General features: G+C 43.6%; 1 protein-coding gene and 5 non-coding genes across 6 annotated transcripts in view; 1 reads left to right on the forward strand and 5 right to left on the reverse strand.

Moving 5' to 3' along the window:
* The window catches only part of BBS1 (Bardet-Biedl syndrome 1), a 61,703-nt gene that overhangs the window by 21,291 nt on the left and 13,008 nt on the right, over window positions 1–27,404 (reverse strand). Inside the window, exons 5-10 of the mRNA XM_056527527.1 lie at window positions 27,209–27,255; window positions 26,119–26,157; window positions 25,609–25,681; window positions 8,834–8,965; window positions 3,856–3,962; window positions 510–630 (exon numbers count right to left, since the gene is read on the reverse strand). Of these exons, the coding sequence (XP_056383502.1) occupies window positions 510–630; window positions 3,856–3,962; window positions 8,834–8,965; window positions 25,609–25,681; window positions 26,119–26,157; window positions 27,209–27,255 (519 nt within the window). The remainder of the gene's footprint in view (window positions 1–509; window positions 631–3,855; window positions 3,963–8,833; window positions 8,966–25,608; window positions 25,682–26,118; window positions 26,158–27,208; window positions 27,256–27,404) is intronic.
* TRNAQ-CUG (transfer RNA glutamine (anticodon CUG)) lies at window positions 15,433–15,504 on the reverse strand. The gene has a single exon. It is a non-coding gene; the product is annotated as a tRNA-Gln (tRNA).
* TRNAQ-CUG (transfer RNA glutamine (anticodon CUG)) lies at window positions 16,876–16,947 on the forward strand. Its single transcript has one exon. It is a non-coding gene; the product is annotated as a tRNA-Gln (tRNA).
* Window positions 18,761–18,832, reverse strand: TRNAD-GUC (transfer RNA aspartic acid (anticodon GUC)). Its single transcript has one exon. It is a non-coding gene; the product is annotated as a tRNA-Asp (tRNA).
* Window positions 22,755–22,826, reverse strand: TRNAD-GUC (transfer RNA aspartic acid (anticodon GUC)). The gene has a single exon. It is a non-coding gene; the product is annotated as a tRNA-Asp (tRNA).
* On the reverse strand, window positions 23,198–23,269 carry TRNAD-GUC (transfer RNA aspartic acid (anticodon GUC)). Its single transcript has one exon. It is a non-coding gene; the product is annotated as a tRNA-Asp (tRNA).

Here is a 27,404-nt window from a genome sequence, read left to right on the forward strand (position 1 = left end):
TGTCAGTGCATTATGGCATTAAAGGGGTACTCCCATGGAAAACTTTTTTTATTTTTATTTTTTAAATCAACTGGTGCCAGAAAGTTAAACAGATTTGTAAATTACTTCTATTAAAACATCTTAATCCTTCCAGTACTTTTTAGGGGCTGTATACTACAGAGGAAATGTTTTTCTTTTTGGATTTCTCTTCTGTCACGAGCACAGTGCTCTCTGCTGACCTCTGCTGTCCATTTTAGGAACTGTCCAGAGCAGAATATGTTTGCTATGGGGATTTTCTCCTGCTCTGGTCAGCAGAGAGCACTGTGGTTGTGACAGAATAGAAATCCAGAAAGAAAAGCATTTCCTCTGTAGTATACAGCCCCTAAAAAGTACTGGAAGGATTACGATTTTTTAATAGAAGTAATTTACAAATCTGTTTAACTTTCTGGCACCAGTTGATTTAAAAAAAAAAAAAAAAAAGTTTGCCACGGGAGTACCCTTTTAAGTGCCTTTGTTTCTGGTGCTCTCACCTTTTGGGAGTATCCAAGCAGTGTCTCCTGGGAGGTCCCAATGATGATATTCTTCTGGACACGGACCATTCCTACCACTTGAGTACTCAGCTCAATGCAATATTTAGGCCGCTTAGAATCTCTGGAAAAACAGCATAAAGTCATAATCCTATATTAAATGATGAGTACTTGTAATACTGTGCTGTACTAAGATGGTTATGTCATCACTCACTAGTACATCCATAATTTTAGCTCAGAAACTGAAATACAATATGGTTTCAACCCTCTATGCTGAAACAACATGCAAATTGGAGAGACTCTTTTAAAGGGATATTCCAAGTAATACCACTTATCCCCAATTCTGTGGAATTACCTGCTCATCCAATCAGTTGCTGAGGCAGGAAACCACTAAGATCCCTGACTGGCTGAGCTGGTCATTCCTTGTGCCAACCCAGACCCTGGAAGTTCTGCACAACAGGAGCGGGTTATAATAAGGGTGACTCCGGTGACTCCGTTAGGGCAGAAGTCCTGAACACCCTGGGGTGGAATTTATCGTGCTATTTGGAGCGGTTTTCTCTTCTATATTTTTTGCAGGTTTTAGGTGGAGGAATTTTTTTGCACATAAGTTTTGAGATTTTTTGGGGAGAGAAATTCTGAAAGTGTTTTTGTTTAGAACACTTTCCTTTTTGACTTTTACAATGGTTAACAATTTACTACGTGCGACATTTGATCTTGGGCGTATTGTGTGGGGGCGCAAAGAGGTCCGGCAGGGCGCGGAGCCAGATCACACTTAAAAAAACTGACATGTCACAGGCAACAAAGCCTGATTGTGAAAATCAGCGACATGAAAGGTTTATTTTGCAAATTGGGAGTTATATTTGAGATAGTTTTTTCTTTTGATCAATTGTATGGAAAAGTAGTGCTTGCATTTTGGGGTTCACTAGGTAGTTTTTGATTATTTCTGGTAGGAGAGTGTTGGTGTTTTTTTTTTTCTTTTTACCACCTGCCTGAGCAGAATTAGGGGATGTTCATATGGCAGAATGTCCGTGTGGAATTCTGATGGAATATTCTGTACAGACACAGACATTACAGATATTCTCTACAGACAATCCTATTGATTGGATGGGATTGAATGGGAATCTGCTGCACCGTTCACATGGTGGAAATCCCGATTCCGCGGTTCACAGAAAGAATTGACAAGTCTATTTCTGCGGAATTCGCCTGGAAATGCATTGTCATCTATGACGGTGCATTTCCGAGTGGTATTAGCATCTGCTCAAACTTTCAAATCTGTGGAATGTCCGTCTGTATTTTTCCGGCGGACATTGCGCATATGAGACAGATATAGCAGACACAAAAAAATAAATAAAATAAAAATTGTGTGGGCTATATCGGTCTTATTCTTGTATTCCATTGCCCTGAACTCCATGTACTGATGCCATCCATACCACCCCCTTCTTCTGCACTTGTCAATGTTGGGCCTTTGTTTTCATTTTCTATGCTGCTATTTTAAATGTATGTCAAATTTTGATTTATGTTACCGTATATACTCGAGTATAAGCCGACCCGAATATAAGCCGAGGACCCTAATTTCACTCCAAAAACCCAGGAAAAGTTATTGACTCGACTATAAGCCTAGGGTGGAAAATACATCATCCCCCCCTGTCATCATCCAGACCCCTGTCATCTTCACCCTGTCATCATCCAGACCCCCGTCATCATCACCCTGTCATCATCCAGACCCCGTCATCATTGCCCTGTCATCATCCAGACCCCCGTCATCATCGCCCTTTCATCATCCAGACCCCCGTCATCACCCTGTCATCATCCAGACCCCCGTCATCATCGCCCTGTCATCATCCAGACCCCCGTCATCATCGCCCTGTCATCATCGCCCTGTCATCATCCAGACCCCCGTCATCATCGCCCTGTCATCATCCAGACCCCTAGTCATCATCACCCCCGTCATCATCGCCCTGTCATCATCCAGACCCCCATCATCATCACCCTGTCATCATCCAGACCCCCGTCATCATCACCCTGTCATCATCCAGACCCCGTCATCATCGCCCTGTCATCATCGCCCTGTCATCATCCAGACCCCCGTCATCATCGCCCTGTCATCATCCAGACCCCCGTCATCATCGCCCTGTCATCATCCAGACCCCCGTCATCATCGCCCTGTCATCATCGCCCTGTCATCATCCAGACCCCCGTCATCATCGCCCTGTCATCATCCAGACCCCTAGTCATCATCACCCCCGTCATCATCGCCCTGTCATCATCCAGACCCCCATCATCATCACCCTGTCATCATCCAGACCCCCGTCATCATCACCCTGTCATCATCCAGACCCCGTCATCATCACCCTGTCATCATCCAGACCCCCGTCATCATCACCCTGTCATCATCCAGACCCCCGTCATCATCGCCCTGTCATCATCCAGACCCCCGTCATCATCACCCTGTCATCATCCAGACCCCTAGTCATCATCCCCCTCGTCATCATCCTGTCTGGATGATGACGGTTCCTGCAGCATAGATGGCCCGGACCAGCTCACCCTTCCTTCCCACCGAGGGGAGGTGAGTAGAAAACTAAAGGGGGGGGTCTGGATGATGACGAAGGCCGGCAGTGGTCTTCAACCTGCGGACCTCCAGATGTTTCAAAACTACAACTCCCAGCATGCCCGGACAGCCGATGGCTGTCCGGGCATGCTGGGAGTTGTAGTTTTGAAACATCTGGAGGTCCGCAGGTTGAAGACCACTGAAAGGGATTGACAAGCGGAGAGTTGACTCGAGTATAAGCCAAGGGGGGCGTGTTCAGCACGAAAAATCGTGCTGAAAAATTCGGCTTATACTCGAGTATATACGGTAAATAAAGTATCATTTTTACATAATTTGTTTTTTTTGTCGGTGATTATGTTACTTTGGCGACCAATTACGGCAAGGATTTATTGGCTGTTTTTTGTGGTGGTATACCCTTGAAGAAGTTATCTAGGATTAGAAAAAAAATATGATTTTACTTCTTCCAAAAACAGCACCACCCCTGTTCTCAGGTTGTGTGCAGTATTACAACTCAGTTACACTGAAGTCAATGGAGCCAAGTTGTAATTCCATACAAAGGACAGGAGTGGCGCTGTTTTTTGGAATTAATGAGCTAACCCCTTAGATAATCCCTTCAATCTTAAAATGACTGCCTGGAATACTCCTTTTACATTTCAAAGACCTTTAATCTCTCTCTAAGTTTACAGAGCTCATCCTTATATTAACAGGATGATATTTTGATCTCCATGTAACCACCAACACAAGGTACTGGCAAAGATTCGACACATTATTACATTTACAAACCTAAATGATCATTATTACCTGCGGAGAATGTATACATTCCCATTGCGGCATGCGACAGTAATGCGGTATTCAATATCATACTGTCCATTCACATCCAGAAGAGTCGGGACACTGGAAAGACTGACCTGTAAGAATGACTACTATTATTTACAGGATTTTCTTGCAGTAATAACATGGGTGAAGATTCACCATCAATAAGGTTGATGAACAGGTGGAAGTCTCTGTTGACAATGCATTTGTGCCTTTTGTTGGAGGATTCGCTAACCTAGACCTATGAAGGAAAACTCTGCTATACAGTGACCCCCCCCGACCTACGATGGCCCCGACATACGATCATTTCAACATACGATGGCTTCTCAGAGGCAGCATCAACATACAATGCTTTTGTATGTCGGGGCCATCGCATAAACGGCTTTCCGGCAGCGCAGACTGCTTCAGCTTCCACCGGATAGCCGTTTACGGTGCCCCGTGTGGTCCGCTGACGATCACTTACCTGTCCTCGGGGCTCCGGCACGTCCTCTTCGGGATCCCCTGCATCGTCGGCTCTCTCCATCGTCGTCATCGTCGTCGGCTGTCCGGGCATGCTGGGAGTTGAAGTTTTGAAACATATGGAGGTCCGTAGGTTGAAGACCACTGCCGGGCCTTCGTCATCATCCAGACCCCCCCCTCCCCCTTTAATTTTCTACTCACCTCCCCTTGGTGGGAGGGAAGGGTGAGCTGGTCCGGGCCATCTATGCTGCAGGAGACCATCTGGCGGGGAGGGTTAGTCGTTCCGGGCTGTCCATCTTCACCGGGAGGCCCTCTTCTCCTCTCCGGGGCGGTCCCGGACTAGTGATGTTGCCTTGACGACGACGCACAGGGACGTCCCTGCGCATGAACGGCATGCTGGGTGTTGTAGTTTTGCAACATCTGGAGGTCCGCAGGTTGTAGACCACTGTCCTATACTTTACATTGCACGGATCCCTCAACATACGATGGTTTCAACAAACAATGGTCCATTTGGAACGGATTACCATCGTATGTTGAGGGACCACTGTATAGTGTACCATATGGTATGCTAAATAGAAAGATAAATGGCCTATAGGCTCCTATCTAGAAGAGGGGGGGGGGGGGGTCAGATTTACCAGAGCAGTATGAGAATTGCAAGCTGAGTTGTGATCGGTTGCTATGGGGAATAAAGTGAATCTTAATATAAATCCCCCTCTTTTTTTGTTTTTTGTGGTATGACTTTACATGGAAAATTGCAGTCAACTAAACTTTTCTATACTGCTTGCAAAATCTATATTGACGTATACTAGCCCAGTAAAGGTCTAAAGGACATTCTTTGGGCCTTCCCAAGGCAAATAAAGTCCTAATGATACATTTTGGTATCTATGTCAGTAGCTTTTCTGAGCCATACACACCAAACTTATGACTCGGATCACAGTATATTTGAGCCTTCCTGCTCTTTAGATTTATTGTTACACCCGATGCCCATATCTAGTGACTCCTAAAGAGTAGAGGACAAAAGGCATCATTCTGAAGAAAGAAAAACACGATTGGATAGAAGCTATAGGAGCCCTATTTTTTTTAAAAAAAGGGGTATAATATTGTAATAAGGCAGCGGGAAAAACCCAAAAAACCCCACACACAGAAAAAAAAAAAAAAAAAAAACTAGCCCCGATCCCCTGCAGCTCCTGTTCGCCTTTATTCATTCCCCTGATCTTCTGTCTTCATCCTGCTTCCGAGAAGAGCTCCGAACCTTCCCACTGAGTCAATCACTGGCCAAGATGAGAATTAGAGATGAGCGAACTTACAGTAAATTTGATTCGTCACAAACTTCTCGGCTCGGCAGTTAATGACTTTTCCTGCATGAATTAGTTCCGCTTTCAGGTGCTCCGGTGGGCTGGGAAAGGTGGATACAGTCCTAGGAAAGAGTCTCCTAGGACTGTATCCACCTTTTCCAGCCCACAGGAGCACCTGAAAGCTGAAATAATTTATGCAGGAAAAGTCATCAACTGTCGAGCCGAGAAGTTCGTGACAAATCGAATTTACTGTAAGTTCGCTCATCTCTAATGAGAATCAGTGATTGGCTAAAGCAGGAAGAAGATCAAAGGACCGGACAGAGGAGAAAGTGAGCTCAGGGGGAGACTGGGGCTAGGCAAGTATGTGTTTTTTTTTCTATTCCGCCTTGCCTCAGCACCATATTTAAAAAAATAAATAAAAAAAAACATACAACCCCCCCCCCCCCTTTAATCCAGCTATTTTACTGCCTTGTGTGTGCTTCACAGTTAAAGGGGTATCCCATGAAAAAACTTTTTTTTTTATATATCAACTGGCTCCAGAAAGTTAAACAGATTTGTGAATTACTTCTATTAAAAAATCTTAATCCTTTCAGTACTTATGAGCTTCTGAAGTTAAGGTTGTTCTTTTCTGTCTAAGTGCTCTCTGATGACATCTGTCTCGGGAAACGCCCAGTTTGGAAGCAAATCCCCATAGCAAACCTCTTCTAAACTGGGTGGTTCCCGAGACAGGTGTCATCAGAGAGGATTTAGACAGAAAAGGACAACTCAACTTCAACAGCTCATCAGTACTGAAAGGATTAAGATTTTTTAATAAAAGTAATTTACAAATCTGTTCAACTTTCTGGAGCCAGTTGATATATATATATATATATATATATATATATATATATATATATATAAGCGTTTTTTCCTGGAATACCCCTTTAAGACAGTGCTGTGTTGTCACTGGACCACCCCGTACTGCAGCAGCAGCCGTTGGTCACTGGTTTTTAAGTGGCCACGGCCCATACTGGTGATATTGAACTGGCAGCCGGCACCGTGTTCAGTTTTAATCAGAGAGCTGCGGTCGCTGCTGGGACTTCAGACTCCTTGACGCAACATTAGAGAGTGACGTCTCTAATGTTTCATCAAGGAGTCACTTATAAGAGCCTGCCGGAGTGCACTGAGAGACACAGGCCAGGTGGGGAAGGAATGAAGTGACATGGAGGTGGGATGGAGGAAGCAAGGGGAAGGAATAAAGTGACGGGGGTGGGGCGGCACAGGGGGGGATTGAAAAGACACAAAGGGGTAGCAGCCACATTTGTTATGCAGATACTGGATACTGGTATCACATTGTGAGTCTGTGTCACAAAACTATGCATGTCTAAAAAGGGTGTCACCAACATCAAAAGTCTGGAAAGCTCTGATCTAATGGATGCCCTGAAAGCAGGAGCTCTGTCCGGTGAACGCTGGTCTGTATTGTATTGTTCTTGAAACAATAGTCATGTAGGCGTCCGGAGAATAGTGTTTGTCTATGACTGAGCAGAATCTGACCTCACTACTCATGTCCTAATTTTTTTCTCCTCTCATCTTATGTTAAATACTGGACACCCGACAGACCCCATTTAAGTCAATAGAATCGGACCTGGTGGTGTCAGTTGTGCTCTGACCCATTTAAGATCCATTTGGAGCAAAGGGGGGAAAAAAAGCTTCCTCCACTCCCCACACCGGAGGCAAACTGTATCAGCAGAATTACTATGGTAGGCAAAGAGGCCAATAGAGGCTTGCTTTATTGACTTTTAGAACGCAGCTGCTGTATATATATATATATATATATTATATATATATACATATATATATATACACACACACACACACAGTGACCCCCCGACCTACGATGGCCCTGACATACGATAATTTCAACATACTCTCAGAGGCCATCGCATGTTGAAGGCAGCATCAACATACGATGCTTTTGTATGTCGGGGCCATCGCATAAACGGCTATCCGGCAGCGCAGACCGCTTCAGCTGCCACCGGATAGCCGTTTACGGTGCCCTGTGTGGTCCGCTGACGATCACTTACCTGTCCTCGGGGCTCCGGCGCGTCCTCTTCGGGATCCCCTGCATCGTTGCCGCTCTCCATCGTCAGCATCACGTCGCGCGCACACCGTCCCGTCATCCAATAGGAGCGGCGTGCGTAGCGACGTGATGGCGACGACGTGAGAGTGAGGATGCCGGGGAAGCAGAGGCCTTGCGGAGCGTCGGGGACGCCTCGGGGACGCGGCGACAGCGATGGAAGGCGACATCCAGGGCAGCGGTGATGGTCCGGAGCGGCGGGGACACGCGAGTATAACCTCCAATACCAGTGGTCTTCAACCTGCAGACCTCCAGATGTTGCAAAACTACAACTCCCAGCATGCCCGGACAGCCGTTGGCTGTCCGGGCATGCTGGGTGTTGTAGTTTTGCAACATCTGGAGGTCTGCAGGTTGTAGACCACTGTACTATACTTTACATTGCACAGATCCCTCAACATATACGATGGTTTCAACAAACGATGGTTCATTTGGAACAGATTACCATCGTATGTTGAGGGACCACTGTATATACAGCAGTCTGTGTTCCAGTCAGGGGTTAAATTAAAGGGGTTATCCACCATAAGGTGATTTTAGTACGTACCTGGCAGACAGTAATGGACATGCTTAGGAAGGATCTGCGCTTGTCTTGGGGCTAAATGGCTATGTTGTGAGATTACCATAACACTGTGGCTAGCTGTTTGTGAACTGGTATTTCCTGTTTGACTTATGTTTTTTTGACTACAAATCCCACAATGCCATTTTCCTCCCTCTGACACATCAGCTACCCCACCCATTGAAACAAAAGACCTGTGGTTTTCAATCCGGGTGCCTACAGCTGTTGCATTAGTTGCAGATTGATCGTTCCACCCATTGAAGCAGACAGGCTCCCTGTCATCAGCTGACTAGTGAGTCAGGTCTCGGCCGCATTGCAAGCTGGGAAAAATCCGAGACAACAGTCATTTTGTATGCTGTTAAAAATAAATAGTGGGGTGAAAATCACAGAAGAATTGTGAGAAAACCATCACCCACAGGTACAGACACTATATTATGAACTACACTAACTTTACAGCCCATGTAGCATAGTCAAATAAAAAAAATCCTGGAATACCCCTTTAAATATATGACAAAAATCTGAAAAAAAATAACATAGACTCACCCGGGTCAAAATAGTAAATGCTTCTGGATCCAATATGAATATTTCACCACTTTCTGTACCTATGACAAGGCAGCATACAGCATCTTCGTCTGCCATGTTCTTCTTCAGAGTCCCCAGACACGTGATCACAGTCTATAACATAAATATGAAATGCATTATTCCATACATGCATTTATAAAGGAACAATAAAACAACAGATACGCTCGTGCTAGTTCACCAGCAAAATACATATAGCCTATGGTCTCTACTGCCTATCAATCTGCAATTACCGTATTTTTCGCCCTATAGGACGCACCGGCGTATAAGACACACCCAATTTATAGGTGCAAAATCTAAAAAAATAAAGATTTTGAACCCAATAGTGCTCTTCAACCTGCGGACCTCCAGATGTTGCTAAACTACAACTCCCAGCATGCCCGGACAGCCGTTGGCTGTCCGGGCATGCTGGGAGTTGTAGTTTTGCAACATCTGGAAGTCCGCAGATTGAAGACCACTGCATAGGAGGTAATACTCACGTGTCCCCGCCGCTCTGGACCTATCACCGCTGCCCTGGATGTCGCTCTATTGCTGTCGCCGTGTCCCCGTCGCTCCGGAACGTCTCTGCTGCCGGCCGGGTATCCTCGCTCTCCGTCGCCGCCATCACGTCGTTACACACGCCGACACATGTACGCGACAACGTGATGACGAGGAAGGAGAGCGCCGGCCATACAGGGGATCCCTGAACGGAGAAGACACTGAGGAGGCAGGTAAGATCCCTCCCGGTGTCCTGTAAGCACTAACCCGGCTATTCAGTCGGGCTGTTCGGGACCGCCGGGGTGAAATCGCGACGGTCCCGAACAGCCCGACTGAACAGCCGGGTTAGTGTCACTTTCCCTTCAGACGCGGCGGTCAGCTTTGATCGCCGCGTCTGAAGGGTTAATACAGGGCATCACCGCGATTGGTGATGTCCTGTATTAGCCGCGGGTCCTGGCCATTGATTGCCGCAGGGACCGCTGCGATAGGGGTGTATTCGCCGTATAAGACGCACCGACTTTTTCCCCCCCAGTTTTGGGGAAGAAAAAGTGCGTCTTATACGGCGAAAAATACGGTACATGTGCGGTTGTCCAGCAGGTGAAAAGTTGTTAATTAATAGTCACCCCAACCCTTATTCCTAAACATAAGACAGTCAGTCATTTTCTGCAGTGGTCACATGGTCCATGTCAAGAGGGACCAGAAAATAGAGACCAGCAGTGCAACTGGGATGTGTCAGAATGGGAAAAGTGGGGGGATTGATAAAGGAAGTATGATTTATTTTTATTTTTTTTCATTTTAGAAAGAATATAAACCATTGGACAAACGCTTCAAAAATAGTTCCTTCTTCCTACCTCATCAACACTATGCCAGATCTACTGGAAGGAGGGACAGCGAGACTAAGTGGAGCTGACCTTGTTATTTTGTATACGCACTTAGGCTGCTTTCACACTATAAAATTCATCCATTAACCCCTTAAGGACGTAGTCAATTTAATTTTAACGTTTTCGTTTATTCCTCCTCGCCTTCAAAAAAATCATAACTCTTTTATATTTTCATCCACAGACCAGTATGAGGGCTTGTATTTTTGCGCGACCAGTTGTCCGTTGTAATGCCATCACTCACTTTACCATAAAATGTATGGCGCAACCAAAAAAAAATACTATTTGTGTGGTGAAATTAAAAAGAAAACCGCAATTTTGAAAATTTTGGAAGGTTTCGTTTTCACGCCGTACAATTTACGGTAAAAATGACATGTGTTCTTTATTTTTTGGGTCAATACGATTAAAATGATACCCATGATTATATACTTTTCTATTACTGTTGCGCTTAAAAAAAAATCGTAAACTTTTTAACCAAATTAGTACGTTTAAAATCCCCCTATTTTGAAGACCTATAACTTTTTCATTTTTCCGTATAAGCGGTGGTATGAGGGCTCATTTTTTTTCGCCGTGATCTGTACTATTTATTGATACCATATTTGCTTATATAAAACTTTTAATCCATTTTTTATTACATTTTTTGGGAATAAAATGTTCACCGTACGGTATCATTAACATTTAATTTTAATAGTTCAGATATTTACGCACGCGGCGATACCAAATATGTATGTAAAATATTTTTTTTAACACTTTTTGGGGGTCAAATAGGGAAAATGGGTCAATTTACATTTTTATTGGGGGAGGGGGGTTTTCAAATTTTTTTTAACTTTATTTTTTTACTTTTATTTTTACACTTTAATAGTCCCCATAGGGGACTATTTATAGCAGTGTTTCCCAACCCAGTCCTCAAGGCACACCAACAGTCCAGGATTAAAATTTTCCCCTGTTCTATTCCAATGGAGTAACTGAAAAAACCCGGAATGTTGGTTTTTGCCTTGAGGACTGGGTTGGGAAACACTGATTTATAGCAATCATTTGATTGCTAACACTATAATATGTATAGGACACAGCACTGATCAGTGTTATCGGTTATCTTCTGCTCTGGTCTGCGGGAAGGCAGATCAGAGCAGACGACGTCGGGAAGGCAGCGTAGCCAGGTGAGGGGACCTCCGTCTGCCGTGCTGGATGATGGGATCGCCGCGGAAGCGCTGTGCGTGATCCGATCATCCATTTTAATGACCACGATGCTGCAGATGCCGTGATCTGTATTGATCACGGCATCTGAGGGGTTAATGGCGGACATCCGCGGGATTGCGGATTTCCGCCATTACGGGCGGGTCCCTGACTGCGATCAGCAGACGGGACCTGCCGCGCATGATCCGGGCATCGCTCCGATGCTCGCGGTTATGCTCAGGACGGAAATGTACGTCCTGCGTCGTTAAGGGGTTAAAAGATTTGTTATAAACGTCCGTTACAAAATCCCATTCAAGTCTATGGGATTTTTTTATTATCCGTTATGACCCATTATAGCCCGTCACGAATAACGAACGTTAATTGTTATGGAAGAAAAAATGGCACATGCACTCATTTTTCTTCCGTTATTACTTCTGAGCATGCTCAGAAGAGGTGACATCAGCAGACTCCTGCAGTGCTGAGGGACTACTAATACTCCCATCATGAAACAGACTTGTTTCCATAATGGGAGTAGTAATTCCTGGCTGCAGGAGTCTGCCAGTGGCTGGGGAGGCTACATTAGTGTTTGTACTACCCCCCATCATGGAACAGACGCTGTTCCATGATAGGGGTTGTAGTACAGAGGCTGAGGGATTGATCGCACCGGGTCTCACTTCTGGGGAAAGATATATAGAATCACTGGGGGAGGGGTGTATATCTGACCCCCACAGCGCTTCTATATATCTTGCCCCCCGCAGCGCCTTTATATATGTTCCCCTCCACAGCGCAGTTATATATGTACCCCTTGCGGCGCTATCATAAGCCCCCGGCAGCGCATATATATGTTCCCCTCCGCAGCTATACATGTTACCACCGCAGCACATATACATGTTCCCCTCGTAGCGCTATTATAAGCCCCCAGCAGCGCCTTTATGTTCCCCTCCACAGCGCAGTTATATATGTTACCACCGCAGCGCATAAATATATTCCCCTCGCAGCGCTATCATAAGCCACCGGCAGCGCTATGAATGAAAAGTATTCTACAGCAGCGCATGTGGCCGGCGAGATGTGCTGCTGAAAGAATACTTGTAATTCATAGCGCTGCAGCAGCATCTGTATAGCCATATGTCTATAGCCATATGTCTATAGCCATATGTCTGGCCCCCACAGTGCTTCTAATGAAATGCCTCCACAGTGCTATGAATGAAAAGTATTCTACAGCAGCGCATGTGGCCGGCGAGATGTTCTGCTGAAAGAATACTTGTAATTCATAGCGCTGCAGCAGCATCTGTATAGCCATATGTCTATAGCCATATGTCTGGCCCCCACAGTGCTTCTAATGAAATGCCTCCACAGTGCTATGTATGAAAAGCATTCTACAGCAGCGCATGTGGCTGGCCACATGCGCTGCTGTAGAATACTTTTCATTCATAGCATTATACCCAAAAATCTACGGCAAAACCAAAAACATAAAAAATCATTGTACGACAAAACTGAAGCAGAAAATAACATTTAGTAAATTTTGGGGGCTTTTGTTTCTACGCAGTAAATTTTTCGGTAAAAATTACACACATTCTCTTTGTTCTATAGGTCCATACGAATAAAATGATCCCCTACTTATATCGGTTTGATTTTGTCGTACTTCTGAAAAAAAATCATAACTACATGTAGAATAGTTTATACGTTTAAAATTGTCCTTTTCTGAACCCTATAACTTTTTTTATATTTCTGCGTATGGGGCGGTATGAGGGCTCATTTTGTGCGCCGTGATTTTAACTTTGTATAGGTACCATTTTTGTTTTGACTGGCCTTATCGCTTTTTATTCATTTTATAGGTTATAAAAAGTGACCAAAAATACGCTGTTTTGGACCTTGAATTTTTTTTGCGCATACATCATTGAATGTTTGGTTTAAGTAACAATATATTTTTATAGTTCGGACATTTACGCACGCGGCGATACCAAATATGTTTATATTTATTAAAATTTTTTATGGGAAAAGGGGGGGTGATTTGAACTTTTATTAGGGAAGGGGTAAAATCACATTTATGAACTTTTTTTTTTTACACTTTTCTTTCTGCAGTGTACATGCAGTATATTGATTGCAGGCAATGTTCAATGCAAATCCATAGCATTGCATAGATCAGTGTTTTCGGTGGTCGATTGCTCAAGCCTGGATCTCAGGCTTGGAGCAATCAATCACCGATCGGATGTGTTGGAGGCAGGTAACGGACCCTCCGCTGGTGTCCTAGCTGATCGAGACGCCGCAATTTCACTGCGGTGGTCCCGATCAGCTGACTAAGCTGCCGGGAATGTGTTTTTTTCCCCCACAATTTAGACGTGGCGATCAACTTTGAACGCCGCGTCTAAAGGGTTGATTTTTAAACAAATTTCAACAATAGAAACAGCTGGTCGGCACTGCCTTACTTGTGCTCCTCCTGTTGGAGGCTTAGCGTGTCTCAGGGAAAATAAGAACCGGCTGTGCTCAACTGTTAGAACATTCAGAAAACTTCAAATATAGTCCATAGAAGAAATGAACAGTGGCACTCATCAGGTAGGAAAATTCTTATCTTTATTCTATCTTAAAGGTGCAGGTTACATTCAGTGTCTGAAACAATTGTTACCTGCATCAAGTGAACGCACTGGCGTCTTAGTCTGGATGGACACAGACGCTGAATGTAACCTGCACCTTAAAGGGGTATTCCAGGCCAAAACTTTTTTTTTTTATATATATATATATCAACTGGCTCCGGAAAGTTTAACAGATTTGTATATTACTTCTATTAAAAAATCTTAATCCTTCCAATAGTCCTTCTGAAGTTGAGTTGCTGTTTTCTGTCTCAGGCTGGGTTCACACTACGTTTTTGCCATACTGTTTTCAATCTGTTTTTCTAAAGAAAAGCGTATTGCAAAAAAACGGATGGAACAGTATGGAAAAAAGTAAACCGTATGCGTTTTTAAACAGTATACTGTTTTTAAAAGTGCATACAGTTCTGTCAGTTTTAATTTTTTTAAAAAAACATAAGTTTTTGAAAATTTCGTCCATTTTTAATGGGAGGGGTCTTGAGTGGGGACTTTAGGATTCAAATGTGCATGTGCAAAGTAAAAACGTATAAGTTTTTCCCGTATGGAACCGTATACATGTGCGTTTCCCATTGACGTCCATGTTAAAAAAAAACGTATGCGGTTGCAGTACGGTTTTTAAACCGGAGTCAAAACCGTGGTTGACCACAATTTGAATCCTAAAGTCCTAAAGGCACATTTGAATCCTAAAGTCCCCACTCAAGACCCCTCTCATTAAAAATGGACAAAATTTTCAAAAGTATGTTTTTTTTTTTAAATAAAAACTGACAGAACTGTATGCACTTTTAAAAACAGTATACTGTTTAAAAACGCATACGGTTTACTTTTTTCCATACTGTTCCATCCGTTTTTCTGCCATACGATTTTCTTTAGAAAAACGGATTGAAAACAGTATGGAAAAAACGTAGTGTGAACAAAGCCTCACTGCTCTCTGATGACTCACGTCTCGGGAGCTGTGCAGCTCCTATGGGGATATTTTCCCATCATGCACAGCTCCCGGGAGGTGACATCATCATTGAGCAGTTAGACAGAAAACTTCAGAAGCTAATAACTATTGGAAGAATTAAGATTTTTTAATAGAAGTAATTTACAAATCTGTTTAACTTTCCGGAGCCAGTTGATATATAAAAAAAAATGTTTTTGCCTGGAATACCCCTTTAAGATGGAATAAAGATGAGAATTTTCCTACCCAGTGAGTGCCACTGTTCATTTCTTCTAAGGACTATATTTAAAGGGTTAATAGCGCACATCACCGCGATTGGTGATGAGCACTATTAGCTCCAAGTCCTGGCTACCATTAGACGCCATGACCAACCCGATATGACACAGGGTCACCGCATTACCCCGCGTTATATCGTGGGAGCGGAACCAGTACGTACAGGTACGCCCCGAGCACCCAATATGCATTTGGTGATGAGGTAGATGCAATGTAACGGGGTGGAAAAAAATCTTAAGGTCCCACCGAGATTTGAACTCGGATCGCTGGATTCAGAGTCCAGAGTGCTAACCATTACACCATGGAACCTTGTATAGTAACTAACCACTAGCATGGCTTCCTGTGCCCTTTGTCTATCCCTATTCCATTAATGGAGAACTCAGGCGGAAATTTTGTTATTTCCGCTATATGCCTCAGCTGTCGGAATAAAATAATATACTTTGACTTACCTACCGCTGTTCCCCTGATGCTGCAGGAAAGACCCGTTTACACTGCTGAATTTCCGTAAACGAAATTCCGCTGCACCATTCACACAGCGGAAAATTCAGCAGAAAAATCAGTAATTCAAGATTCAGGACCTAGCAAAAGAATGAACATGTTCATTCTTTTTGATGTCTAAGGAGATGGCGCATGTCCGTGCGATCCTACCGCGGACAAAGAAAGGGTGAAAGGGCCCGAAGCGTTCGAGTTCCCTGCAGCGCCACCACAGGGGAAATTACTGATTACACAGTACAGTGACCCCCCCCCGACCTACGATGGCCGCCGACATACGATGATTTCAACATACGATGGCCTCTCAGAGGCAGCATCAACTTACGATGCTTTTGTATGTCGGGGCCATCGCATAAACGGCTATCCGGCAGCGCAGACTGCTTCAGCTGCTGCCGGATAGCCATTTACGGTGCCCCATGTGGTCCGCCGACGATCACTTACCTGTCCTCGGGGCTCCGGCGCGTCCTCTTCGGGATCCCCTGCATCGTCTGCGCTCTCCTCCAACGTCATCACATCGCTGCACACGCCGTCCCGTCATCCAATAGGAGCGGTGTGCGTAGCGAGGTGATGGCGGCGACGAGAGAGCGATGATGCCGGGGAAGCAGAGGCCTTGAAGGAGCGTCAGGGACACGGCGACAGCGATGGAAGGCTACATCCAGGGCAGCGGTGATGAGCAGTGACGGTCCGGAGCAGCGGAGACATGCGAGTATAACCTCCAATACCAGTGGTCTTCAACCTGCGGACCTCCAGATGTTGCAAAACTACAACTCCCAGCATGCCCGGACAGCCGTTGGCTGTCCGGGCATGCTGGGTGTTGTAGTTTTGCAACATCTGGAGGTCCGTAGGTTGTAGACCACTGTCCTATACTTTACATTGCACGGATCCCTCAACATACGATGGTTTCAACAAACGATGGTCCATTTGGAACGGATTACCATTGTATGTTGAGGGACCACTGTACTGTTCAATTAGTTGTCTGTAATGTAAGACAGAACAAGAAGTGCTCCTTGTACCTGCTCTTCACTTTAGCCAAGACATCAGGATCTTGAACCTCTAAATAAATGAGAACTTTTACTACTTTAAAATAAAAAATAATAAATAAATAAATAAATAAAAAAAAGTGATATGATGACAATAGCGTTCATGACATTTCCAGAATGGAAGCACGTCCCATAGGGTAATGTGAAAGGTTCCATGGTGTAATGGTTAGCACTCTGGACTCTGAATCCAGCGATCCGAGTTCAAATCTCGGTGGGACCTAAGTTTTTGGTAGTTTTTCATATTTTCATTTGAAATCATAAAGTCATCTCATCTAAACCCAAATAAAAACCCATATCATATCTGTACTGTTTCCACACATATTAATTCATCAGCCCAGCCCCATTGAACGCATAATTTGTTAATTGTCTTTCGAATTTTACAGTAAGGCTACATACTAAACTGTTTCTTAAAGGAGACCTGCTAAAATTCATAAAAGTTCCTTTAATTTGTAAAATTATATGGTTGGTCTTTAAAAACAAACAAAAAACACATATTGAAGAATAAAAACCTGCCTCCCTTGTCCGGATGTGGTCACTTCCTAATATGATTGCTTGTATAGCTCGGGTTGTTAACGGGCCCTGGCCCATGTGAGACTTGCGCTATGTTTATTTTTGTTTTGATTTGTAATTATGTAAACTTTTCAATAAAAATGACAGTTAAAAAAAAAAAAAAATTTGATTAAAAAAAACTACCTCCCCGTCGGGGAATCGAACCCCGATCTCCCGCGTGACAGGCGGGGATACTTACCACTATACTAACGAGAATTGGCTACACTACTTTCGGAATGGTGCGCATTTTCGAGTTTCTGGTACGGCGTTCATGCGGTTTTGGAAAATTGTGGCAAAAATTATGTTATTTTACAACATGTTTTCAAATCAACAGATGCCTGAAAGTTATACAGATTTGTAAATTACTTCTATTTAAAAGTCTTAATTCTTCCAGTACTTATCAGCTGCTGTATGCTCCAAAGGAAGTTTTGCAGTTCTTTTCAGTCTGACCACAGTGCTCTCTGCTGCCACCTCTTTCCGTGTTCGGAGCAAAAGAGGTTTGCTATGGGAATTTACTTCTACTCTGGACAGTTCCCGATATGGACAGAGGTGGCAGCAGAGAGCACTGTGGTCAACCTGGAAATAACTACACAACTTCCGGTGGAGCATACAGCAGCTGATAAGAAGTGGAAGGAATAAGATTTTTTTTTTTTTACAAAATCTTTATTACTTAATGTAATCTCTTAATGTAAAAACTGTATTATTCTAATTGTTACACATCCACACCGTTTATCTGGTGGATGATGCCATTGTGGCACTTGTGGTCTGTTGCAGGCATCCTCCATTGTATGCATTTTTATGCTGGGGATCGCCCTTAGCAACAGACTACAAGGGCAGGATCTGCTCCTCCCGTATATGCACAACCGTATTTGGGGTTGAGCACCTCCAGCCATTTGAGACCACGTCTTTGTTGTTGTTTAATTCTTATACTTGGAGGTGTATAAACTCCACATTTAATGCCCCTTGATTACTATTAAGGCAGCATTAGGGTCCACCTGTGAGGCCGGCCACATATCAGCCAACTTGGGTGGGGCTTATAGTCTGCCTCCCCCCTCCCATTGCATGTGTGCTCAGCCACACTGGAGGTAACCTGGGAGCAGTCTGTGAGTCGGTCTAATGCTGCTGTAATTGCCCACTGGCTCCTGTTTTGCTTATCACACACAGGTAGGTTAGAGTTAGGTCCCGCGCCACTTGAGAAACCTTGGCGTTGGTGTGTGGGCTCGGGTATGTCCTTCATATAAGGATATACTGGCTAATGTCTCAATTTTAACATCAGTATTGAGGGATAGCCAATGTCATTGTTTACATCTACCACAGTAGTGCACCTAAATTACTGTATTGTAACTTTCTATTTTACAGTAAGGCTACATACTAAACTGTTTCTTAAAAGAGACCTGCTAAAATTCATAAAAGTTAATTTTTAAAATTATATGGTTGGTCTTTAGAACAAAAAAAAAACACATATTGAAGAAAAAAAATTCAGCCTCCCCGTCGGGGAATCGAACCCCGGTCTCCCGCGTGACAGGCGGGGATACTTACCACTATACTAACGAGGATTGGCTATACTATCTACAGGATGGTGCGCATTTTCATGTTTTTGGTACGGCTTCCATACAGTCTTGGAAAATTGTGGCAAAAATTATGTTATTTTACAACATATTTTCAAATCAACAGATGCCTGAAAGTTATACAGTAGTCCCTCAAGTTACAATATTAATTGGTTCCAGGACGACCATTGTATGTTGAAACCATTGTATGTTGAGACCAGAACTCTATGGAAACCTCGTAATTGGTTCTGAAGCCACCAAAATGCCATCCAAAAATAGGAAAAAGTGAGGATTAAAGAAAAAGAAGTGGATAATTAATATAGATAAAGCAAATCCTTACATATAAAAGTAATAAAGATCTGCTGGGAGCTGTAAATCACTGTCTATGTCAGTGTTTCCCAACCAGGGTGCCTCCAGCTGTTGCAAAACTACAACTTCCAGCATGTCCGGACAGCCAACGGGAGGAATCAGTGTCCTGTCTGGAAGTGCCGATATTCGTATAAATATTCGCATAAATTCACATAAAAATTTGCATAAATTTGCATGAAAAAACACAAATATTCATCATTACGAATATATATCACTTTATTCAAAATATTCACAAAATCGTGAAGTGCCGATATTCACGGTAAAAATTAGCATTTCGAATATTCTCGCTCAGCACTAATAACAAGGAATAACTGAAAACGCAGGTTCACACGGTGTAGTTTTTCACTATTTTTATGCCTGTACCATAATTTTGGTGTTAATATACGACAACTTACACTATCTCAGTAAAATAGTACAATTTTTGCAACTCTACCAAAAGAACAGAAAGATTATGGGGAAAAAAATAATTAAAAACTGGGGTAAACTGCACCGTGTGAACACAGCTTTAGGGAAATAAGGTTCCACTTAATGGAAAACCACTTTATCAATTACTGATGTAAATACAAGGCACAGAGACAAGAGTGTGAACATAGCCCAAGGCTTTTGGGGCATAGTCGCAGGATATGCATAAAAAGATTTAAAGGAGAAATGTGGACCTTCCTCAGAATTATACTAAAAAATATTAAATATACAGAACATCAGAAATCAGGACATGGATGTCAAGGTAAGTATGTGCACATAAAGTGATGAATAGAAAATATATACAGTGGTCCCTCAACATACGATGGTAATCCGTTCCAAATGGACCATCGTTTGTTGAAACCATCGTATGTTGAGGGATCCGTGCAATGTAAAGTATAGGACAGTGGTCTACAACCTGCGGACCTCCAGATGTTGCAAAACTACAACACCCAGCATGCCCGGACAGCCAACGGCTGTCCGGGCATGCTGGGAGTTGTAGTTTTTGCAACATCTGGAGGTCCGCAGGTTGAAGACCACTGGTATAGGAAGTTGTACTCACCTGTCCCCGCCGCTCCGGACAGGCACCGCTGCCCGGGATGTCGCCCTCCATCGCTGTCGCCGCGTCCCCGACGCTCCGGCAAGGCCTCTGCTTCCCCGGCATCCTCACTCTCCGTCGCCGCCATCACGTCACTACGCACGCCGCTCCTATTGGATGACGGAACGGCGTGCGCAGCGACATGATGACGACGATGGAGAGCACCGACGATGCACCGGAGCCCGAAGAGGACGCGCCGGAGCCCCGAGGACAGGTAAGTGATCGTCAGCGGAGCACACGGGGCACCGTAAACGGCTATCCAGTGGTAGCTGAAGCAGTCTGCGCTGTCGGATAGCCGTTTATGCAATGGCCCCGACATACAAAAGCATCGCATGTTGATGCTGCCTCTGAGAGGCCATCGTATGTTGAAATGATCGTATGTCGGGCCATCGTAGGACGGGGGGGGGGGGGGTTACTGTACATAGTAACAGTAATGCATGTTTATAACATATTGATAAAGTATATACAATGGATCTAAGAAGTGATATTATGATGATAAGCTTATAGGTGGATGTCAGAAATTTTTATCATGGGGGGTATATATTAGTCATATTAATCTAGAGCAGTATATAGAAAATCCCGGCTCAGTAATGAACCAGGTAGTGGGTAGAAATTGCTGCAACATAATGCTAAAACATATCAGAGGAATAACCTTATCACAATAAATATTCCAAAGGAGCATACATGAATAAGGAGCATACATGAATAAGGAGCATACATGAATACAGTACATCTTTTGTCTATATAAACTCATAATAGCTGATTTCACATGGATATATATAGTTCACATGGATATATAACACGCTGTGAGGAAGGTGTCAAGGATATAAACTAAGAATCACATCCCTGCAGCCGACGATGTGTGTGCTGCGGTGTGACGTTCCGAGCCCAAGAAGCATGAAGCCGAGCAACAGTAGAGGAACAGGACGCAGATATCGGCGCAACTGGGGAACGTAGGAAGGTGAGTTCAAGTTTTTATTTTTTTTAAGTTTTTGCAGCCCGGACACAAGGAAAGGAAAAAATTTTGCGCTGCAAAACGGACCCTCTGCTCGCGTTCTAGCTTACCGGGACATCACGATTTCACCGCCATGGTCCCAATCAGCCCGACTGAGCTGCCGGGAGTATATTTTTGTTACTTTAGATGCGGCGATCAACTTTGAAAGCCGCATCTAAAGGGTTAATAGTGTGCGGCACAACGATCGGTGCCGCACACTATTAGCCCAGGATCCCGGCTTTCCTTAGCCGCCGGGACCGACCCACTATGACGCGTTATAGACCGGGACCGGCCGCAGGGCGTACAGTTACGCTGTGCGTCCCTCCGTATTAATTTTCGTGCATATAGTTATGATTTTTTTCCAGAAGTGCGACAAAATCAAACCTCTATAAGTAGGGTATCATTTTAATCGTATGGACCTACAGAATAAAGGTATGGTGTCATTTTTACCGAAAAAAATTTACTGTGTAGAAACAGAAGCCCCCAAAAGTTACAAAATGGTGTTTTTTCTTCAATTTTGTCACACAATGATTTTTTTTCATGATTTTGCCTTCGATTTTTGGGTAAAGTGACTAATGTCATTACAAAGTAGAATTGGTGGCACAAAAAATAAGCCATCATATACATTTTTAGGTAAAAAATTGAAAGGGTTATGATATTTAAAAGGTAAGGAGGAAAAAATGAAAGTGGAAAAACGCTCAGTCCTTAAGGGGTTAAGCTGGAAAAACCTCGGGTAGGATCACGTGTAATGGATCCGCACCGTATTTTACGCTGCAAATCCACCGGTGACCCGACCCATAAAGTGCCTCCAGCTGTTGACAAACCACTTTCCCCGCCCCCTGGCCTGCTTGTAGCGGCAATCTGTCACTCCAAGGAGCCACACAGGGGTCTACGATTCGCCGAGTGCACTGCAGTGTCAGAGAAGCCGCAATGTCTGAGTACACTGTGCATGCGCGTGGCGACTCGCAGGCCCCGGTGTGGCTGCTCGGAGCGGCGGATTCCCGCTGCGAGCAGGCTGGGGCGGGGCGAGGAGGTGGCAACAACTGGAGGCACACTATGGGTTGGGTCACCGGCAGATACGCAGCGTAAAATACGCTGTGGATCTGTTACGTGTGACCCTAGTCTAAGGGTAAAATCACACTATAGTAACTAACAGCAGGTTACCCACTGCAGGAAATCTGCTACGAGTTACGCTACCATTCATTTGAATGGGTCTGCTGAAAATCTATCTACTATTGCGGATTGTCTGCGGACACATTCACATGAATAGTAGCGTAACTCGCAGCATATTCCCTGCAGCGGGAAACCCGCTGCTAGTTACTAACGTGTGAACGCAGTAGGGTCAATTCACATGCATGTTTAGTGCTGCAGATTTGCTCTAGAAGATTTTGCTACCCATTGAAGTCAAAAGGCAGCAACATCTGAAGCAAAAGTTATGCCCATGTATAACTAAGTGAGAAAACTAGTTGTTTCAAGAGAGCTGTAAATTTAATAACAAAACAAAAATTAGCCTCCCCGTCGGGGAATCGAACCCCGGTCTCCCGCGTGACAGGCGGGGATACTTACCACTATACTAACGAGGACTAGCTGTCTTAACATTGGGTTGTCCTCAATAAAAAAAAACTACCGATCAATAGTATATCTAATACATATATATATGCATCAAAATTATATTAGCCAAAAAGTTTGCCGTCATTACCCCAAATGTTATTATTTTATTTCTCACTCCCCCTGGTTTTTTTAGCTAGTGCCCATTCATGTTTTTTTTTTTTTTTTACCTTCTTCACCATTCCTCTATCACAGGGGGAGATGGATCCTACCACTAAGGATTAAGATTTTTAAAAAGAAGTAATTTACAAATCCCTATAACTTTCTGGCACCAGTTGATTTGAAAGCATTTTTTTTCACTTTTTTTTTTGAACACATGAAAAAAATATAAGTAAATAAAATCAGCCTCCCCGTCGGGGAATCGAACCCCGGTCTCCCGCGTGACAGGCGGGGATACTTACCACTATACTAACGAGGACTAGCTGTCACAAACTTGGGTTGTCCTCAATGGAAAACTGTCAATCAAGGAAAGTGTTATATCTGCCATAATAACTATGGGGGAGATTTATCAAAACCTGTGCAGAAGACAAGTTGTCCAGTTGCCGATAGCAACCAATCAGATCGCTTCTTTCATTTTTCACAGGCCTTCATGAAAATGAAAGAAGCGATCTGATTGGTTGCAATGGGCAACTGGGCATGTTTTCCTCTGCACAGGTTTTGATAAATCTCCCCCTATGTTTATAAAAATATGAACATGCCCTAAAAGTTAAATATAACACAAATTGTAACCCCTTAATAACCACCGATATTTATGAGTTATTAATGGGCCTTAGCATGTTGCGCCCAAAAAAAATATGACAGGCTACAGCAGTGTTTCCCAACTAGTGTTCCTCCAGCTGTGGTAACACTATAACTATCAGAGATATTTAGATGTTTTAACAGCTGAAGGCACACCGGTACAGGAGATTGTGCAACCATGTGATTGTCAGGTGACCGATCACATGATCATGCTGCTGGGTCTAAGCAGACCCGAACCCACCCCCCATAGTAGAGGGATGCATCCAAATAAGTAATGTAAAAGTACAAAAATAAATAAATATAAACAAACAATCAAAGTGGAGACCTCTTCTTTTTTTTATTTTTTATCGCAAGCTAAATAAATAATCATCTGAAAAGGTTTAAAAAACATAACAAAAATTTAAAAAAATAAAAAGCCTAAAATAACCAGAAATTTTTAGTTTTATTGCGACCATAAGCATTAATGGAATTAGACAGCTGTGAGGCCCCTTCCCATAGGCTTGCATTGAGGGGGTGGAGCCGTGACGTCACAATACTCCGGCCCCGTGATCGGCAGTCATCAGACCCGGAGCGAACATGCTCCAGGGGCTGATGGTTAACGAGGTGCTGTGTGAAAGATCACGGGGGTCCCCAGCAGGGGGGACCCCCGCGATCAGGCATCTTATCCCCTTTAAAAGGGTACTCGGCTGCTCAGCTTTTGGAACAAACTGTTCCAAACGCTGGAGCCGGGAGCTCGTGGCGTCATAGCCCCACCCCCTCATGGTGACACACCCCGACCCCTCAATGCAAGTCTATGGGAGGGGGCGTGACAGCTGTCACGCCCCCTCCCATAGACCTGCATTGAGGGGGCGGGGCATGACATCATTAGGGGGCGGTGCTATGACGTCACAAGCTCCCGGCGCCGGCTCCAGCATTCTGAACAGTTCGTTCCAAACACTGAGCAGCGGAGTAATGTAAATTACAAATATAGATATAATGTTATTTTCTACATTATATAAAAAAGTTTTTGCAAATGACAGTGTCCATTTAAAGCAGAATCTTCGAACACTTTTACAAGTCTAGCACAATATAAGTTCAACCCATTTTTCAGATCCCTGCATCGTGCTTCTCTAAGATTATGTTCACACTACGGAATGTTCCTTGTTTAAATCCTCTATCTGCTCCATGGTAAAATAGGGCAGAAACAGTGTGGAATTATCACTTATTTTCTGCTGTATCTTCAGTGGAATTTAGCACCGGATTCCAAGCCCCATTGACTTAAAGGAGTTATCCAGGAAAACAACTTTTTTTTTTTTATATCAACTGGCTCCAGAAAGTGAAAAAGATTTGTAAATTACTTCTATTAAAAAATCTGAATCCTTTCAGTACTTATGAGCTACTGAAGTTGAGTTGTTCTTTTCTGTCTAAGTGCTCTCTGATGACACCTGTCTCGGGAACTGTCCAGAGTAGAAGCAAATCCCCATAGCAAACCTCTTCTACTCTGTGCAGTTCCCGAGACAAGCAGCGATGTCAGCAGAGAGCACTGTTGCCAGACAGAAAAGAACAACTCAACTTCAGCAGCTGATAATTATTGGAAGGATTAAGATTTTTTAATACAAGTAATTTACAAAGCTGTATAACTTTCTGGAGCCAGTTGTTATAAAAAAAAAAAAAAAAAAAAAAAAAAAAAAAGGTTTTTCCTGGAATACCCCTTTAATAGGCTTTAACTATTCTTTAACTAGTGCTTGTTCATTCTTCTACCGGAATTCATTTCCACAACAGAAGCGACCATGCAGAAATGACTCTGTGTGCACTGAGTAGCAGAAAACTTATTGAAATCAATGGGAGCCTGATGAAAAGCGGAATCCGTGTGGAATTTACTGCGCATGTTCCTTAGAGATTCCGCCTTGATTTCCTGTAGTGTGAACGAGCCCTTAGAGAGCTCTGCTGGTGGAGAGACTTCACACTTGTGTATTGTACCCGGCTTTTACCATTTTGTTTTTTTTTAACACTATTCTCCAATAAAAATCTAACACTTACCTGTCTTTTTAGAGGCAACTGTTTATATGTGTTCACGAAGGCCTCCATCTCCTGCTGTTCCAGCATAAGGAACCTGGAAATGGGCAATGGGACAATTATAGGGAATAGTTATGGTTGAATGGCTTATGTTGAGTACTAGTGAATATTCTTAATGCAAATTTTTATCGCGAATATCAGCACTTTGCGATTTCGCAAATATTTCGAATATAGTGCTATATATTTGTAATGACGATTATTCGTGTTTTTTTTTTTCACATGCAAATTTTCATGCAAATTTTCCATGCGAATAGCGGTCTATCACATGGGTCTTTTTTTTTTTTTTCAAATGCAAATTTTCCATGCGAATTTTCACATTTTCACAAAAAAAAAAAGTGAATGAACACAGCGAATATCGTGAACATGGGACGAAAAATCATCAATATATTTGCGAAATATCGCGAATTCGAATATGGCCCCTGCTGAGTACATAGGGCTAAAGCTGATGACCAGTATGGACGGGATTATACATACCGAAGTGACCTGACCGACAGAGGAATCTCTGCTTTCTCTCTGTAAGGAGGAAAAACCATATATTAAAATCTATGCAGGTATTATGTTCGTACGGCTCACAGTATACTCAAACAACATGACAAAAAAAAACGAAAACAAAAAACTATCCAATACCAGATACGATCTCCCAAGAACCAATTTTAGAAGTGTCTAGGCATTTTTGACATTCATATAAAACCATAGAACTCCCTTGTCTAGAACAGTGTTTCCTAACCAGGGTGTCTCCAGCTGTTGCAAAACTACAACTCTCATCATGCCCGGACAGCCGAAGGCTGTCCGGGCATGCTGAGAGTTGTAGTTTTGCAACAGCTGGAAGAACCCTGGTTGGGAAACACTGGTCTGGAAACTATTCAGGGAGTGAAAAAATAAAATAAAAAATAAAAAAAGGTCACCAAAAACAAATGTATAACAGTGGCAAATCATTTGTTCTACTACTGTATGGCCAAGATAGGCCTGAGCCAAGATAAGCAGCTAACACTATTTATCTGATCTATAATGTCATATAAGACAATTTAAAGGACAACTGCAGCATTCTAACACATATCCCCTATCCACATGATAGGGGATAAGTGTTTGATTGCGGGGGGTCTGACTGCTGGGACCCCCCGCGATCTCCTGAACTGGGCCCCAGCATTAGTGCTCATTAAGAGCGCTAATGCCCATAGCGTCGATGCTAGAGAGGTAGACAGTACGTCCCCTTCCGATACAGTTCTATGGGAGAGGCACGAACGCTGCCTCCCTTCCTCTCCCATAGAACTACATGGAGGAGGAGTATCGGCCGCCATGCTGTCAACGTCATGCTGCGGCCAGCGCGCCTCCTGCACGGGAGAGCCGCAGCAGAGCAGGGGCTCCGTGCAGTAGATCGCGGGGGGGGGGGGGGGTCCCAGCGTTTGGACCCCCCATGATCAAACACTTATCCCCTATCCTGCGGATAGGGGATAAGTTGTTTCCGGACGCAAATGGCCTTTATGAACAGTTTAGTGAATGTTCCCTTTCTAAATACAGAAGTATCTGGAAGGATGAAATGATGCGCACAGACACTGCTTCATACCTGATCCCATCCAACATTTCTTTCAGCGTCATGGGGTCAATTTTGTCCTATGACAGATTGAAAAAAATATAGGTTATTGCATCACAATTTGCACAGAAAGGCTTTGTAAAACGGTATTGTGGTCGAAGACGTAAAGTTTCTCATTGTGATGATCGCCAAAAGGCATGAGTCTTGTATACCATGCAAGCTCCACTGC

The sequence above is a fragment of the Hyla sarda genome, chromosome 6 (genome assembly GCF_029499605.1).
Source record: "Hyla sarda isolate aHylSar1 chromosome 6, aHylSar1.hap1, whole genome shotgun sequence".
NCBI classification, from domain to species: domain Eukaryota; kingdom Metazoa; phylum Chordata; class Amphibia; order Anura; family Hylidae; genus Hyla; species Hyla sarda.